Genomic DNA, 19567 nt, shown 5'->3' with positions numbered 1-19567 from the left:
CAGCCTTCCAATTCTAACTGTAGTGACTGATGAGCAGTAAAATGTCTTTGTAACTTCCTGACCAAAGAAACTTTATGATCTCTCAAAACACTACATGCCTAGAAAGACTTGTTTCAGTCGAGCTGCTTTTGTGAAGTGGAGCCTTTAACAGATGTCCACTTTGTCAATTCATTTTCACTGTTTGAACGAAATCTGAAAGAAGATGCCAATCATCACAGTCCATGGATATTGAATTCTATCAGAGGATCGAAAAAGTGGCATTATGTTTTAAAACGATCAAAACTTGATCCAGCTTATTTCGAGAAATGTTTTTTTGGCCAAACGATGGAGTAATTTTGATCACAGACTGGTTTGTAGATTTACTGACATTGGAGTGTGACTAGTATACTTTCAGCTACTGCATTCATATAGTTGGCCTGAGAAAAGAACATATGCTTGTGTTTACAGAAGCGATGACAGCTGTAATAAATGAAGTGAAATTATCGTTTGGCTTGAGCAGTGGTGTGCAGCGCAGTGAGAAACAACTCCTGGTATCAACTCAGACATTTTGTGTCAAAATAAAGTTTAACGAAAGACCGATGCATGAAGTCCAGACAGTAGACTGCGAAAGTTTGTTGTGAAGGGGAGCACTGAAGAGGGACGAGCACTTGTTGACCTCAAAATAGTATTTTCTAACCAACATGGTGTAAGACAAGGATTAAGATTTGTTTGAAATATTACTAAATGGCAGCACAAATCATACCACCCCTCTTTAACATGTAAACACAAAATAGTCCATCAATCCCTTATGTCAAAGGCACTTTTGGAGATCTGTTTACTGAGTCCAGTGCTCATGTACTGTACATAAATACAATGTTCTTGCCTGCTCTGCTTTTATGCCAGTTTCTGTGCTCATTCAGTTAGATGTGTCAAATCAGAGCAGAAATAATGCCTTAATCCATTCGGTCGTGAACTTCACATGCCAATATTCATGCCCTTTATATTCAAAACTGTTTTGAATTTGTAATGTCAGAATCTTCTATCGACTGGCAGCGTTTCCGTTCTATGGCAAACGCATTATAAATAGATGCTCTAATTAATTTCACCCACTCAGACTCGGCAGAGGCAGGGCACGTGTTACCGGAGCGAAGGCGGAAACCCCCGAATTTCAATTTGTGCAAGTGCTCAGAGCTACCTCACCGCGGCTCGGCCCTGCTTTGATCACCGCCGAATAATGCGTTTGATGCTTAGAATAAAAGATGTAGCGTTTGATGTGCTGAGAGAGGGTCTACCACCGCCGCCGCTGCTGCTGCCGCGGTAGTGAAGTGTGGGAGTCATCACTTGTCTCCTCTGTGACCCAAATGGGATGGCGCTGTGTGGGGAAACTCTATACAGACTGTGCAGTACCACTAAATCTAAGGGTGAATGTACAGAAAACTTCTGACCTGGGGCAAGTGGACTTCAGGGTTTGACTGGGCACTCACTGGGAAAAGCAGAAATGTGCGTCTTGGCCTGGCTTGAGCTTTGCATCGTCAAATTAGATTAGTGAGTTACTCTGTCAACTACTCGGTCAGAATTTTGAATCGTACGTATTGCTTTAAACAACGGGCCAATATGACATACAGTAGTGGTAGTATTATGGTTCAATACTAAAAGAAACTACAATATTTCTGTATTGTGTCATTGTTTGCCCACTTGAGATTCCACACCAACTTCCCAAAAGTTCACAGGTGGTCCCAGAACCGCAAAAAATGTGGTTCAAATGAACTTTATTAATGAATGCATTACATTTAAATTTACGTTTTACTTAATGTTTCTGTATTATGTCTTTAGTTTTCAAAAATTATAATTACAGTAGTTTACAAGGTACGGAGGGAGTGTGAGATCGACAGACGGATCGGTGCTGCGTCAGCAGTGATGCGGTCACTGTATCGATCTGTCGTGGTGAAGAGGGAGCTGAGCCGAGGAGCAAAGCTCTCGAGTTACACGCTGGTGGGACTATGTCTTTGAGCTGGCCTGGTGTCGTCCCGGGGTCCCTCCTGAACAGCTGGAGGAGGGGTGCGTGGATCGCGACGTTTGGGCATCTCTGCTGAGACTGTTGCCCCCACGACCCGGATAAAGCGGAAGAAACTTTGTTTTTCAAACAAGGTTTGAAAAGATACTGTATTTGGGGGTCGCTGTAGCCTGGCCATCCATAAACATGTACGTCTGGGCCTGATCTCAGTGGCCGCGTTACATGGGTTGACTTTCTACTTACCGTTCAGCGAGCGGGGGAGGCGGGTGTCAAGCATTTGTGTCGATTTGCTGGTTATTGTCTGGCAATGACGGGGATACGAAAGAAATGAGAGACACACGCACACACACGGACGTACACACACACACGCTTTAAATCATTAAAAGCTCTTGATCCTTTGAGTTCCTCAGGGGTCCATTTTTGACACACTAGTTTTCATATACAATTTTATCGTCTCTTGAGCAGCAACAGTCAACATTTCATGAAGTTGTTTGTTGATCGTTAATTGTGATTTAGACTTATTTTAACCAATTAACATCAACATTTTCCTCGTCTTGTCTTGTTGCAGAACGCAGACGACCTGTTAGTAGCATCAGCAGAATGTCCCAGTGACGACGAAGACTTGGAGGAGTGTGAGCCTGGAAATGGTGAGTTCGCTCAGGGCCTTCTGTCCACATTAACGAAAAGAACAACACATTTACAGATTAGTTTTAGAGCCAAATTTATTTACCACTAAACTCAAACGGAATTCAATTTTATGCGACTGCGGGCCCTTTTCATGCAGCATTGGTCGGACAGTTTAGCACTTCGCTTCTACAAAAATACCATTGGACTGGTTTGTTTTTTTTGGTTGTTGTTTTTTTTTACTATATTTTGTCAAAAACAAATAAAGAACACTTCAGCCTGAATGGCTCGTAGGTTCTTGAGCTTCAAGCATGTTCATATCTAGGCAACAGTCTGTGCCCATGGCTCTGCTTCTGAGAGTGTGAACACAGGGTAAAGTGATGTACTGACACCAGAGATCAAAGTTCAAATGCTGTAATCCCTTAAGTGGGTTTCGCGCTAACCAAGACCCAGTCGCTTGGAAGCTGTCAAGAACCACATTCAGTACACCAGAGCACAAATGCTTCGGAGTCAGACTACCGTGAACGGTTATCAGCGCTCCGCGGTTTCGAAATTGCAGAAAAATGTACAATTTTGCTCCGCGGTTTTCGAAATTGCAGAAAAATTTACAATTTTGCAGGCATAACGGTGGGTGGTTGGTTATTACTTTCATCCGCCTGCAAATGGTACAGTGTTCAATTTTGGGAGAAAAAGGACTTGAGGCATGATACAGTGATTTTCACTACTTCCTGTTAATAGGCAATCAAATGATATAGCATATTTGTATCGGAAATGCCTTGTGAAAAAAGGCAAAAAAATAAAAAACATTATTAAATTGGCTTTCAACACAGCCCTGCACTCAAAAAAATGCAGAAAATACTGTCAATTATTTAACAGTTTCAGACAAAACAATCCATTTGGCCATTGCCATTAAAACGGGATAACGATTTTGGACTCATTTCCACAACAGTCCACACTATTGCAATGATTCTGCTCCAAATAAAAAATAAAATATCTGTAGAAATAACATTCTCCATGACACTTTATTGCTCAATGTATCATTTTTAGCTACATTAAATTTCGGAGCAGTCATAAAAGATTGCCTTCAACCACTATTCAGGCCAATAGACTATTATCATAATGCTACGATGATCCTTGCTTTTCTTACCATTCTGATTCGCGCCTTTATCTGTGCATATGGGGCTTAGCACGACAGCAATCCGCTTATATGTGCGCTTTTTGAGTGCTTTTTTACCTGCACCGCAAAGAAGAGGGAGCGGAGCACTATCCCTCCTCTCTGTAGGTGGCAGCGGCTGAAAATAGAGACTCAATTCTGCTTCTTATCACACACACAAAAAACTGCAGAAATACCTTTTTTTTTTTTTTCCCCGGATGCAATGCCCGGGCCTAATCTCCCGGGAGGTTGAACATCGCTACGTGCCCACACAAACATATAGGGTATAAGATTGCAGGCTCACCTTTACTAGACTGACACTTGTGGGTGGAAGCCAGCAGCAAAACAAACTCTTACCTATCGCGGCCTTCCAGAGAATTGCGGTGAAGACAGGAGGGGACGGGGATAGACGGATAAAGGCAGGGGAGAAAGCCGGAGAATGAAGAAATAGCATTTGTCCGGTTAGCATGTAAAGCTATCCATCAGTGGCTAACACGAGATGGATTTTTTTTTCTCTTGGAGGCGACCAGGCGGGATATTGGAACAGCATCTTACAAGAGGAAAAATGTCGCAGACTAAGAAATGTGCCGGGTACATATGGCAGGAGCCTTGTACGCCATTCTTTATCCGAGGTCTCCTTCCCTCGCAAATGATGCAAGTAAACATTGTTCAAGCCGATGTTTACTTAAGCTTAAGTACTGACAGTGTAAGTCAGTGTTTTGAATAATATCTTTATAGCTTCTTCCTTTTAGATTTAGTAGCATTGACAGTACATCTTCACAGCGCCCCCTACTGTTCTGGTGATGAGGATAGAGGGGCTGAGCAGGTCTGTGAGAGCCAGTGGAAGTGTACCTACGATGAAAAACATTTAGCTTTCTAAAGTGGGGTAACTGATTCCTCTAGCAGTGTAGTGAATGTATCTAAATATAGTACTTAATCACTTGCGCAAGAGTAATGAGAGTAAATCTACGCAATTAACTTCTGAGGCGGTGAAAGCTATACACGAGCCCGAAACATGTGCATAATGAATCCACATGAAGGATCTGGATGTGCGTGAGTTGTTGCGATAACTAGAAATGAGTTAATACATCTTTGTATTCGGAACTGTCCAATTACATGTTCCAGATTAGTTCAAACTTGCACACACTTGACTCATGCATGTCATTGCCATTTCAGTCACGTCTTTGGCATTGTTATTCACGCCGTGTGCGCTTGGAGAGGTAGGGGCCTGGAGGAGGTAGAGAAAGCAGCGCCTCGAGGGGATGAATTTTGGGGTGAGCGAGCGCTCCCGTCCCGTCTCTCCCCGCCGGACTAATTAAACTTTGACTCCGTTTGGAAGCTTAATTACATCAGCCAATTAGCGGCACACGCCGGCCCATCCGGAGCTCATAATGAAGGGTGGAGGCGACCTGGATTCAAACATGAAACACAAGGAACGTGTGCACAGTGGTCAAACGTTCATATCGGAGCTAGCATAGCAGCGCAACGCCAGGATGACGGGGGATTTTGGAAAACATACACTGCATTCCAAATTATTATGCAAGTTGTATTTTTGTTTCAAAAAGGTAAAACTTTTTTTTTTTTTATGAAACTCATGGATGGTATTGTGTCTTGGGGCTCTTTGAATCACTGACATTAATCTTAGAGACCTAAGATGATTAGTTTTCTGAAGGTGTGAAAATGACCTTTGAAAAATATGTGGAGTTTCTGACTGACCACTGTCTTCTATGCTACAAAAAGAAGAGCTGTGCTTTCCCGAACAAAATCCTCTTCATCATGACAACGCACCATGTCCTATACCTGCATCACTGGCTGCTATGGGCATAAAAGGAGAAACTCATGATGTGGACCCCCTCCTCCCCTGACCTCAACCCTATTGAGAGCCTTTGGAGCCTCAACAAAAAAAACTATGAGGGTGGGAGGCAGTTTTCATCCAAACAGCAGCTCTGGGAGGTTATTCTAACATCCTGCAAAGAAATCCAAGCAGAAACTGTCCAAAAACTCACAAGTTTATTTAAGAATTTTGAAGCTGCTATCACACAAGGGCTCCTATGGTAAAATATAACTTGACCTGCTAAATTTGTTTTGATTGAAATAGCTTTTGATTTCAGTGAATATGACCTCCTAATGCTACAAATTCAACAAATGACCATTAATTACAAGCTTTAAAATGTATTGAAACGATGAGTTGCATAATAATTTGGAACAGTGGATTTTGAGGTTTTTACTATATTTATTTTTTAAATAAATCCTGTTATCACTGGGGGATTTTTTTCCACCACATTTAAATGATCCTCTACCAGTTAAAGACTTTAAAATTATGCTGACTCTCATTTGAGTTGACAATTTAGAAAATCTTAGAAAAATGTCATTAATAATAATTTGGAACGCAGTGTACATACAAATCTGTCGCCTTTTGGGGCAACTCGCCATATTGTCCTCGGAAATTGCCATTCACGTGAATCGGGTAGATCTGCAATTTAAAAAAAGGGGGTGGGGGGGTATGTGGCGTGTAACATGTAAATAAACGATGCACTGGCTGAGGCTTGTAAAATGTTCCATGGTGCTGTTATGCCAAATATGCCATTTCCCCGCGGCTTCAGCCTTAGCACTCGCTCGCTCACTTCACCTGGGCAGCGTGATTGCGGTCAGTGAAGAAGACAGCATCTTCTGATGTACAGAACCTGGAATTCCACATTACAAATCCTGTACTCTCTCTGCCCATTCTGCGATGAAACTGAAGCCATTAGTACATCTACACTTCTAAAACAAAATGAAAGTTTAGTGTTGAATTAATAGTTGTCCATCATATTCACTACAAAAAAGTGGATTGTTTGAGTTCATTAATCACAGAATCTACGTGTTCCGCCACGGCCCCGTGAACTGTCACCATTTTAACTATGTGTTTGTATATCTGGGATAAGAAGGCACTGTCGATGGAAGACGAGTCTGCTTTAAATAATCAAGTACAAAGTTATACAAGAAAAGTGATACGTCACTGCGTATGATGCAAGAAGAAACGGTTCGAACCAAAGAATAACTTAATAAAGCAATATTTAAAAAGTTAACTTGCCATTAGGTCTTTAAAAAGGATAAAGTTCTTATTGCCAACACAACTTATGTCTTCATTTCATACTTCCTCAGAAGCGTAGCGTGATGTTTCTCTGACATCTGGTCAGCTGATTTAAGTTGTTTTTTGCACTGCCTTCTTGCTTACAGCAGCAGGATAACAGCGGCACCTCCTGTCTGACTTCTTCAGAACTGTGTCCCAGATGTGAGACAGAAAGTTTAAGGAGGAACATGTGAAAAGCAAACATCAAAAACATGCACATGAGCCACCAGATGAACAAGAGCAGAACAAGAGCTTAAGTCAGGGCACTGCATGTCAGCAGCAAAGAGAGCAACAAGTGCTAGTAAAACAAGAGACCACTGTGGCATCTGTGTCATACTGTGTCATACTACAATTAACCTAGAGGGGGTTCAAATGTGCATCTAAAGTCATCCCTGTAAACTGGACAGATAATGTTGACATTAGGTTTGTGTTTGGAAAGTCAGAGAACTACCCATTGAAAAAGGAACAAGCTAATTTTTACTTTTGAAAACGGTAGAAATTCGGGCCTTTAAATATGGATTACCTGATTTCTTGCCAAGCTACTTTCTTTTCGCCACCACATATTGTAAACACAGCAACAATCCATTTACAAAAAGCCAAATTAGATCCATGTAGAACTATGTGAAAATATAAGTCTTCACGCAGTACACTTCTTTAGTGCGTAATCCTCCATTCAACCCGTCTCGCCAGTACTTCTCATTCTCAGGATGTGGTCAGCACTATACAGGGTTTTTTCTTTTTTCTAACCCGGCGGAGATCAGAGCTGCGAGCTTCCTCAATTATTCATCACAGTCTTTTCTATAGGGACGACCTGTACATGTTTAAAGCCGGAGCAGGCGAAGAAGCACGCAGCCAGTGTGATGGCATACAGCGGTTACAAGAGCAAGCTTCTGTAGGGCATAGTGGGAAATGTCATGAAGAACTTTGGCTTACACCACAGTTCTTAATCCGTCATGTGCATCAAGTTGTTTTAGTGTCTGTGCTTTATTTGCGGTAATGATCTTTAATCAGGAGGTTGGATATAGTAAGCTCATCCAGTAACATTATTGTTATTTAGCCCATATTTATTCTGAAAAGTTTCACTCATCCGGTATCTACTTAACTCAGTACAGACAACAGCTTGACAACTTTTATGAACATAATAAATCACTTTAGACGTGTGCGCTTTTAACCAGTAGAGATGAGCAGTAAACAAATGAATCTAAATATTCAAATCAAATATTTATTTTTACCTTTCCCACTGAGAATAAAAAACATACCACCAGACACAGGACATTACAATGCAAAAACCAACATACAAAAATCACTGTTAAATCTAAAGTGCAGAGTTAATTTATGTGCCTTATAACAGTGTTAGTGGTGGTCGCAGACCCCTATTCAGCGGGTCACGAGCCTTTCACCAGAAACCATTTCCCACTACTGCCCCCTCAGGTCTTACACGTAACTGCAGCTTCTATATTAAGCTTCGGGTCCGAACTGCATCACAGCACTTTGGACCCAAAGTAACAGCTTTTTGAGTGACAGTGCAGGATTTTAGAGGCAGTTGTGGTGAACAGGTCGAGGCTCATTTTATACATCTTGATTTTGTTTCATCATGATTTCTGTTTTATAGGCTTTTTAAAGGTTTATTAAACAATGTCTTGTAAAGAAAATGCAGTATTTTACAGTATTCTGTTTTGGGTTGCAGCTTGTGATTCTATGGTTATGGTTGGCCCGGACACCGTACCAGTTGAGAACCACAGACAATCAGGACTGAATATATTGCTCACCTCTAAACCAGAGGTTTCCAGATTTGCGGAGAGTAGAGTGAACAGCTTGAAAACGGCAGGCAGGCGACATGACGTAGATTCCCTTTCGTAGATTTTGAACTTTTAAATTAACATTTCTCGTCAGAAGATGCTGTTCTCTGCACTATGAGTTCAGACAAACACCCTAATAAAAGTTTGAGCGAAATCTCTTTGACCGCTCTTCAAAAGTTTAACAAATAAAGTGTTTTTTGCTTTCACAAGTAACATCTTCGCACAGACTGAGGACACCTTGAATTCTCCAAACTTTGCTTTCAATTAAAAGTCCCCTGTATTTCCTCCCTCTCAAAACACATGCATTTAGGCGTTTGGAAACCTCTTCAGGGCCGTTTTTTCTGGCATCACATTATTCTTATTCAGCTCAAAAGCCGCTCCGATATTACGACGGCAAAGCTGAACTGTAGAACGCTCCTAACTCCAAACAGACTTTTTTTGGGGAGAGGCACTAAATATTTGAAATATACGTGGGCAACGTGACAGGCACAGAAATTATGTTTGTTGCAAATACACGTGAGGGTCACGGGGGATCTCGAAACGCACTTGAGCGGAGAGAAGAGAAAAATATTACCTTAGCGTGTTTGCATCATTTGGCTGTCAGACCACCGATAACGCTAAATGTTTGTGCTTTGAATGATTGGCTTATGCAGACATGCAAACACATATGGTGAAAAAGGTGACAGTTCACGGGGCCATGGCAGGACGCAGCGGTTTGTGGGAATTTTTCAACAGAACACGGAGATTCTATGATTCATTATTTCAAACGTTCCACTTTTTTGTAGTGTTTTAAACTTAGTCGGCTTTCATTTTCTTTTACAACAGTAGTTCTACTAATGGCGTCAGCTACATCACAGCGTGGATAGAGAAGATCAGAAGATACAGTCTTCTATTTGAATAAAATAGAAGGAAAAAATATGATTTTCTTTTATTGACTATATATGGGAATAGCAGTGGTTCTCAGGACCCAAAAGAGGATCGCAGAAGTGTTTTTAGCCTTTCAGGCAACATTTTACTGAAATAGTAAGGAACACATCCCGAAACTATTAAATTCACTGTACATTACTCTTTTGCATTATATATAAAGAATTGTCATGGCAGTTTAAAGGTGGATCCTGACGCCATACAAGTAGAGAAATACTGCTCTAAGTGATTATCCCAATGAAACTTGCTGTTTGGTGCATAATTCCAAAATATTGATTTATTTGCTAGGAGATATGCTGGACTGTTTTAGCCTGGCTAAAATCACAAATGATATTTAGTCTGGGGACCACTAATTCATTTTTTTTGTTGGAGAGGTGTGGTTTACGATCACTATTTAGAACATGGTCTAAAGCTTGATGGAAAAATGCCATCGCGTCTGCTGCTGTCATGGTGGATCCGTAAATAAACTTTTTTTTTTTTATGCATCCGTAAACAAACAGGCTTCCGTATGTCTAATAGTGCGTCATCGTCTTGCCGTCCCACCTCGTTTTGTGATTGTTCCCAAATCCATGTGAAAATGAAATGATGTTGAAATGATTCGAGCGCACACAGGGGTCTGGTGTTAGCCAGGCTCGGACTGTCCATAGGTTTAAACAGAAACTGGAAAGACGGTCGCACTTCCTACAGTGAAAAACTGCATTCGCTTTCAGATATCCAACCCAAGACAATTCTATTCCTCAAACTTTTCACACAAGTACCACCTCATAAGCTAGTTCACCTTCCAAAGCTTAGATCAATATCAAATCAAGTATCAAATGTTCATCCTGCATTCCTCCCTGTGGTTCTTGACAATTCCCAAACCAAAACAGTCCCAAATTGGACTAAACTAAGAAGTCTGAACTGGGCGTAAACCACATCTGAACTTAGAAAACAGCTAATTCAAATGTACTAACCATGGAGCCAAAGTACCACCAAGGATACAGTACTAGGATTTTTACACAGCACTGACAAGCCCAGCTTTCTCCCGGTGAGGTGTTCCCAATGACTGCGTATCCTCCATTCATCCCCGTGGTTCTTGACAGCTTCCGAACTCAAACCTCATACCGGTACCTGCCCCGTTAGCCCGCGGGTGCTAACTGTCCAATCAAGAGCTGCACGCAGAGAAAAGAGGGCGCCGCCGTCAGCCGCGGGCGCTGCCAATTGGAGTCGCTGATTTGGCCCAAAGTGCAGAGCCGAGCGCTAGGCGGAGGTCGGCCAACAGTGGGCTGATGAACAAGGTGAAAGTGCTTCGGTTTGGGCTGGAGGGCTGTACTTCATTTTCACTGCGGACCACGAGTGATCCACATCCATCAGTGTTAGACTCTCATATAAATCCTACTGCAAACGTATACATATCTTTAACTATATGCTACCATTGGGTCTTTATTTGAATCATTTGGATTGACAAACTATATAAGATGCTGATGCTTGATTCAGCACTGGCTACTGATGGGCAGAGCTAAACCATAGTCAGCCCTCCCTGGGAGAATCCATCATTACGGCCACAAAAAGAATCCCTCAGCGGCAGAGTATCGGACTGATCCCTCTTAATCAGATGACAAGAACTGCAACTGTTTGTCCTCGTATAGTATGTTATTATTTTACACATTAACATTGCTAAATTACTAGTTAAAGGTTTCTATTTATTCAGTATCAGTATTGGTGTTCACTAATGATGACCGATACCACCCTTTTTCCCCCCGTCCATTTTGGGATTATGTTAGTCGAGTCATAGTCCTGATGTAATTAAATAAGATAGAGAATGACTCCAACCAAGTTCACGATTTAGGGCCCACTTAGTGAAAACCTAGTTTGCTCAGGGCCGTTTTACACTTGTATGAATGAGAATACAAATATAAATATTGAAATGTTACGCCGTGGGCAGCAGGTGGATGGATAATGACCAGCAACGTGTTACAAACAATGCGTAGGATGTACACACCTGACCAGAGAGGGCTGTTGCACACATTCAGTGAATGGCTGCCATTAATTAGAATGCAAAAGGAAAGAATACCATTGAAAATTAAAAATAAGCCAATCGCTTTTTCTTAATGCAAATCAGTTAAGTCAAATGAAATACAAACACATCTACTCTTAGTAATGCAGAAGTATCTTTGGTAAAGTATTTGCATTCTACATAAGATGAAGAGAGTATGCAGATGATGTCACAGCATGGCGGCAGAAGCCATATTGACGAGTTATCCCCTGAAAAAGAGATTCTTAATCTCAGTGGGACTATCCTGGTTAAATAAAGGTCAATAAATTATGGCTAGTTATTAGTCTTAGTTCCGGCCTGATTTAGTTCAAATTTGACTTGGTGCAGACCAGGTTTACTTGCATGGAAGCTGTTGCTCAAAGTGTCAGATAAATTCTTAGGCTGTGGTAAAGTTTGAAAACCACTGCTCTAGACATTCGAATAGTGTCTGTTTTTTAGCAACACTGGTACATTTCCATGACAAATAATAAAGGGACAAAAGGGAAAAAAAAGATGATTCAAGGTAGCCGGAACCCGGTGTACATCACGCCCATTAGCCTCAATCTCTACCTAAAATCGAAAACAAAAGACAGTGTCTCTGATTTCCTCATCTTCTGCGTATACATTATAGTTAGAAGGCACTTGGGATTTGCTTTGCTTCCAACTGGAGAAAAAATATCTGTCTCATTTGCGATGTAAGCCGCGTATATCCTCCGTGCATGGCATTGTAAACAGAAGTAAGCCCTGTGTAATGAGTGGGCTGTACACCAGAAGCAGGTAGAAAGCTTGAAATTGCATTTGAGGCGTCGTGCGGCACACACAGACAGATGGCAAAGGCGAGATAGTGCCTCCTTATCCTTCAGCTGTGCATAGACTCCTCTGCCTCTGAAACTCTCTCAGAAGACAAAAAAAAAAAAAGACATTTGTGACAGGTTATTTCACCATATTAAACACGATTTTTACCAGACCAAACCCGTGTGTGCCCAACTGTCCTTGTTCCTCAATAGTGCCACCACTCGCGTGTCCTCTCAGGCAAGGTGAACCGCAGCCCTCTGACACCGACAGAAGCTCAATATGAAAAAAGAACAGCCCGGCCATTGCCATAGAAACCAGCCCGTTCCAACAAAAGCTATTGAAATGAGTTATTCCGGTTGAAGTACTTTTTTTCCTTTACAGCTTTCAGACTTTGCTTCTTTTCCAAGACGTGTGTTATTGAACTGTGTCTAATGTTTGATGGCTTTGTATTCAGCTTCTTACAAAGTCTTTCCTCTGGGTAACAATGTATATACGGGTGCTGAATATTCCCCACAATGTCCCCCTTTAATTAATCCATCGTAACTGACCTCTCCCAAGGTCAGGCCACACTGACTTACCTCATCAATCCAAGCCAAGAGCCAAAGTCATGATTTTATGCCGCTTTGAATATGCCAAAGACAGTTCCACTCGGCAGGATGGTAGAGATTGGGCCAGTAGGCTATGCCCTGAAGTGCTCTTTACCAATTCTAACCTAAGTATTAAGTATGGTCAACTGAAACATACAGGATTTAGAACAACAGGAAACACTGTGGACTGCGTGTGATCGCACATGCTACAGCTGTGTGAACCCATGTTGCATTCCAGGCAACTAGTAACCGGGAAATTTGGCCTAGGATAATGCTCTGGAACGCCACTCAAACTCGTCGTTATTGCTCGCTATTTCGGAGTCGTCCAAATTATGATGAACGACAACAAAAGCGACCACTGAAGTGCAAAAGTGCATTCAAACCACTGTTATTTAGCCTGTTTGAAGTATAACATTTGTACAGCATTATCTTAACATTAGCCAACCGTTCTAGCATTAGCAAAGTTGTTTACATATGGGCTTCTTCAGCTGGACCGCTCTAATGTCTAATGCCAAATGTCCCAGTTACCAGGTGTTTTTGTACTTTATCTGTGCAGAGACATTAGGCACACACTGGAGGAACTCTTGGTCGCTGTTATCTGAGCATGTCATACTGACCCAACCTCTGCCATTCTCCTCTGTTTCTGTGACTGTAACCCTTAACACTGAAGCGCAGCAATGCTAACATGTCTTCTATTTTCTGCATTACTGTGTTGACTTGCCACTAACACTTTGTCCCCTAACGACCTTTGAACTGTTTATAATTGTGCATACTTTCAATTTGATTTGAAGATTTACAAAAAAGAATTGGGGACATTTTCCAACAATGCTAACACTTTAGCTAATGGGATTGCTTTTCATTTCATCACAAATGTAATGGGGGACTCAGAGAGCAGGGGGTGTTGTTGCAAAGGGGGAATGTTTATCCTATCCAAGAACAATCTTACACAGCTTTCTTTTTTGTAATTTTTTTTTTCATGCAAAAATCATGCGGCCAATTTGTTGATGTAAGTGACCTGAACCTCGTGGTTTGCTATCTTATTTAAACAGCACAATGTGAGCGCTAGCGTAGTCAGCACAGGCCAGTTAGACTTTGAACTGTGTAGTTAAATGTTACTTTATGTATACTATGATGATGAAGTAAAATAACTAACTGTAGATTAGGCGTCAGAACAGTCAGAGGCGCAGCATAGAATAGCATTGAACTCTTGTTTGACTCTAGTTTAAGTAGTGTAACTAACATGAAGCTTTAGTGCTGTTCTAATACTGGTGTTCTTATTCACTGACGTGTGAGGCTCTGCACAAGGCTGGTTTCTGACGCTCTTTTCCCTTGTCTGTTTCTTGTCCTAGGAGGTGATTTAGTGTTGCCCATTATAACCGTGGACTCCTTAGACCCCCCCTCCATCGCCACTCGCTACCCAGTTATCCCCTCGCCCCCCACCACTTACCGCCCCTTCCTCACGCTGCTCGAAACCACCAAAGAGTCCCTCCCTTTACCCAACGGCCGGCCCCCCTGCCCCATGGACCAGGAGGACTGCGAGGAGCCCATGGAGGTGTCGGCGTACGGCTCGGGGGAGATGACCGAGTCGGATGACGAAGATTATTACAAAAACGGCATGGTCACCGACAGGACGGTCCTCCCCCCGCCTCCCGCCGTCGAGGGGGGCGCAGTAGCGCAGAATCCCCGCGATCGCCACTCCTCCCGCTTACCCAATTCCAAAACCCCGCCCCAGGCGTCCACCCCGACCGCCCCGCCCGACCAGCTAAGCCCGCGCCTCAAACCCAACGCCAATAACATCCCAGCGGGTAAAATGAACACCCGCGATCAGGTTCTGCTGCCCCCGGCGCACCCATCCTCCGACCCGGGACATCGTAGAATCCCGGGAGTCACTCACCCCCCGAATTTCCCCCATGTCCCCACTCCAGATCCCACATCCCCAGAAAGAGGCCTGCCGGGCGCGGTGGAAGTCCAGCAGTCCAGCAGCACGACGGGGATGGTGGTCGGCATCGTAGCGGCCGCGGCGCTGTGCATCCTCATCCTGCTCTACGCCATGTACAAGTATCGCAACCGGGACGAGGGCTCCTACCAGGTGGACCAGAGTCGTAACTACATCAGCAACTCGGCCACGCAGAGCAACGGGGCGCTGGTCAAGGAGAAACAGCCCAGCACTGCCAAAACAGTCACAAAGAACAAGAAGAACAAGGACAAAGAGTACTACGTGTGAGAGGGGAGCAGAGCGAAAGCACCGGCAGACGGGAAGAGACGAGAAGAGACGAGAGAGACTCCGAAAGATCAGCGAGTACGATTGTCCCAAGTAACTCCAAAAGGGCATGAGATCAAATTCAAACTATTTCAAATTTAGCAGCTGAAGCTTAACCGCAGTCGACAGCCAAATCCATCCACTTAGCCAATGGAAGAAAGTGCAACTTCTCTTCCACCTCAGTGAGAAGTAATAACTGCCTTCGGAAAAATGATGATCCAGTTTTTAGAGCCATTTCCTTTGAGTAAATCGAAGGATCAGATTCCCAAAGATCAGTTCCCGAAACTTCATTTGCTCCTGCGCCGTAATAAAAAAGCATCACGCGCAGAGCGGAAATTTCTGTTTTTTTGGTGGGTTCAGCATGAAGTAAGTCACACGGATAGGAATTTATGGGCTCTGAAAACTGCAAGTGCAACAGCCGACGTAGAGGCTTTTACAGGATAGCACATGGCAACAAAAAAACTTTACAAAAGACATAATAATAGGGTTCATTTGGCACATTTCATGACTATATCGAGGACAGCCATAAGAGTCAGAAGAACCAAATTACTTCTGCCAACTCAAATTGATCAGACAAAGACAACTTCCAACTTCGCAAGTGTAACAACAAATTTGACCAATCCACCATGAAGAAAACATTCAATCTCTCTTTGTTGAAGCCATAACAATATTATTTTACTCAACGCTAACCCTAGCTTTGTAAACCTTAGAATATAGTCAACGTGTTCTACTGAAGTGAATGAAAGTATTACTTGAAAGGTTCTTTTCAGATCCTCGCATGAAATGTTACAATCTAAATTCTGCGTTACTTGAAAGCAATCGATCACTCACCTGGTGCAAACAGAAGTTAATTACAATTTTGTCTTACCAAAACCATGATATGACAGACCCATGCTGTGCCAACTCCAACCAGATGTGCTGTTTACGTGAGACTATTAATATCTTGAGTACTGTGTGCCACCTTTGTCAGTATTCCACGACTAAAAAAAAACCCGACATAGATGAATTACCAGCCGGACGTCTCGGTGTACAATCCACATTACTGCCAATCTCACAGACCACTGGCATCTCCGCGCCTCGTCCGTTTCGTCTCTTCTCGTCTCCGGTGCCACGCTGCAACCCGAGAACTCTGCCGCGTTTCAAGCATGTAGTATTCATTTACGGGATAAAAAAAACGATTTTTTCTTTTCTTTCTGTGGAGTTTTTCGGGGGGGTTGGGAAATTAAAGACGATCGATCATAACAACCTTTACAAAACGTAGCAACTTATGTGACACCGCTCTCCGGAATTTTTGCGGATGCTAACGTTAGCCGCCAAAAAAGACGAGAAAAAAAGAAAAAAAACTGAGGCCAAAAAATCAACCCCTTCTTCTTTGTTCCAGCAAGATCCGTGTCATGTGATTCTGGGGCTTTAAAGGGGGACTGTCTTACAAATACTAATCCAACTGAAAAACATACAAACCTCCAGCAGACTTTGTTCTATATAAGTATAAATATATGTATAGACGTTGCAGAAATCTATGGACCTATAAATTGTGAGCGTGGAGTCGAGCGTTCACGAAACGAGTGAGCGAGAGAAGACGGACTACAGAATTTTGTCTCCGAACATTTACAGTAATTCCCCGTAATCTCCCAGAACCGTGTCATAAAAATTGCGGTGTTTCACACAAAAGTACCGCGAGCAGACCCCATGGCGGTTTGCTCTTTTTTTTTTGTACCTTGACATGAGGACGCTCTACGGGGAAAGATCGTCCAAAAAACGGCCCCCCCTCGGTTTGGAGTTCCACAGTTCCCACGGAAAAGAGACAGACTTTTGCCTGTACGGACTTACGTAAAGCAGCCAACGGGCAAAACGGAAAAAAAAGGCGGAAGAGCACACAACGTGAACGGCAAGCGAACTCTAGTATTGCGAATTTTGTCAACGCTAATAAAAAAGCAAACTGTACCATGAAAAGAAGAAAAACCCCGAAAAAAGTTTGTGAAATGTCTAAATATTTGACTCTCATACCATTACTAAGAGAAGTGTGTTTCCCTACGCTCATCCCCGTTGCGGAGAGAAAAAAAAAATGACTTGGAAAATTTGTGTCTTTTTCTTTGGCAAAATTTGAAAGATGTGATTCGGGTTTGAACCATGCAGAGCAGAGATACCCCTTACCCTCATCTGTCGGCTTCGAATTGATTTGATTCCCCTCCACTTTTTAATTTTCCCCAGATTGTATGTTTCCATACCATGTGCGTTTCTTTTCCTTAACTGTTTTTTTTTTTTTAAGTCAATCCATCGCCATCTTCTCATTCTTCTGTCTCTTTTTCGCTCCATTCCAGAACCTTCTCCTCCCAGTATCTTCCTGTTCTTTCTAAATGTTATTGTAAAGTGTTCCAGTGAGATGACTCTATTATGTGTACATTAACAGAGGGAATACACTTGGTTATATACTTCTTATTTACCGTGTCGTGTGGTCTTTTGGTCTCCTTTTCTTATTACGATTAAATTATTGAATTATTTACTGATTAGGTCCTACGTATCCAAAAACAATATCTTTGAAAACTTGTGCAACCTTTGCTAAGACAAACTAGAGCTACAAATCTGCACTGGAGTAGGCTACTGACACCAAAAAACATAGCACTTGCTAGCTAGCTGCAGCAGCTACCATAGCTTGTTGTACCATTAGCATTACAACTAATGCTACAGCACATTCATTCATATTTAACTTTAGTGAAAATCTATTCAGGTTTCCAATTTCTCATTCAAAAACAACTTTTGCTATCAAAACAAAATGCTACAAATCAGCACTGACCTAAAATTGTCAACTAAACCAACAACAAAATAGTCGACCACTTGATCTTGTACAAGCAACCACAACCAGTTGAGCTAGTTCTACTGTTAGCACTGATGCTAACACTACACATTTGCCTTTGTCCATTCTCACAGCTAACATTCGAGTACTTGTCTTTGCCATTCAGGCTTCTCCTTCCTGAATCAGAAAAAACTTACTTTACTCAGCCCCAGTCGCAGATGTGGTGAAGATTGCCACATCTGGGACCGCTATGTTGAAGAAAGATGGAATTTATAAAAGGGTTCAGGGCCGTTCGAGTAACTTCACCCAAAGGTAGAATCGGTTTGCATTTGTATTGCGTAAGTAGTTGAAGTTTTCTGATGTCGATAACATTTTCATGGAGTCGTCTGTACTGGGTTGTGTCGCGCACGGTTTTGCCTCATCCAAAAATGCTCAACTGTTCTTCTGGCAAACTGGGCCTTCAATCTTTCCAAAGGGAGGAGTTTGGACTGATATAATGGAGCTAATGGCAACTTCCAAAATACCCAGTACAGATGAAAACCTTCAGCTCATCACATGATCTTTTCTGTAAACATAACACATTTGTTAGAACGTGCGTAATAGAAGCAGAAAAGGTTTTCCTGATTGATTTTTCATTTTGTTCTTCCAATTTCATCAGAGCCCACACGCCACACTTAAAGGAAGTGGTTTTTGAATAGAGAATACATTACAAAAAGCCAACGGCCATTCTGAATACATTTGGCGAATACAGTTTAAAGGTGTAAATGTGGTGGTACAGCTCAAGTGCAAGTCCTCCAAAGTCATCCAATCAGCAACAGCGCGGAGCATCGCATTTTTCACCTCTGTCCGTCAAAGGTAAGTGCACTGACATGACAATTCACATTCAATCATTAGACAGACAGGACTCTTAAAGAACATGTTCAGCATTAGTGGCTTTACAAGAGGCACACTTCACTGTGATTGGAGATGCTCCAGCCATGAACAACCTGGATTTCCTCGGCAAGACAGAATCCTAAAAAAAGAGGAAAAAATAATTCAACTGCTCGACTGCAATATCTTCAATGTACAAATCCATAATTCCAAAGATCTAATGTACGATCATCATTGCCAGATAAATGGTTAGATGCATTGCACCATCTGATGCACTTTGCTGTCAGTCTGTTGCAGATACAGACTTATTGGCCCGATTCACTATGGAAAAATCTCCATAGAAAAGTTCATAATCAGCCACCTGGTCTTTCATTTTGATGTAAAGTAAGTAATACTAATGTATAATTTCTTGTAACGTTTTTGTTGAACTAATCTTTAGTAGTCTTAGTAGTAATCTCTAGTAGTCTCAAACTAGTCTCTTATCCTCCCGTGCCGACCAATGAACAAGCCTGTCAGGTCCAATCAGGAGGGGAGGGGGAGGGGCTTGAGCATTTACGTACAAATTTCCCTCTGCAAACTTACAAACGATCACTTTGAACAGAGGCATAATAAATTGACCTATTTTGACACAAACTCCCTATC

General features: G+C 42.2%; 1 protein-coding gene across 8 annotated transcripts in view; it reads left to right on the top strand.

Moving 5' to 3' along the window:
• The window catches only part of nrxn2b (neurexin 2b), a 1057142-nt gene extending 1041337 nt beyond the window's left edge, over positions 1-15805 (top strand). For 6 of the 8 annotated variants that reach the window (XM_079579564.1, XM_079579563.1, XM_079579562.1 and 3 more), the window contains 2 exons: positions 2562-2640; positions 14351-15805. In XM_079579564.1, coding sequence (XP_079435690.1) covers positions 2562-2640; positions 14351-15225 — 954 coding nt within the window. In that variant the 3' untranslated portion in view covers positions 15226-15805. The remainder of the gene's footprint in view (positions 1-2561; positions 2641-14350) is intronic. The other 2 variants (XM_079579566.1, XM_079579565.1) reach the window with 1 other exon arrangement.
• The last annotated feature ends 3762 nt before the right edge of the window (positions 15806-19567 follow it).

Source organism: Gobius niger, assembly GCF_951799975.1.
Source record: "Gobius niger genome assembly, chromosome: 21".
NCBI lineage: Eukaryota > Metazoa > Chordata > Actinopteri > Gobiiformes > Gobiidae > Gobius > Gobius niger.
Note: the sequence above shows the minus strand (reverse complement) of the source record. Positions and strands in the feature narration are given on the sequence as shown.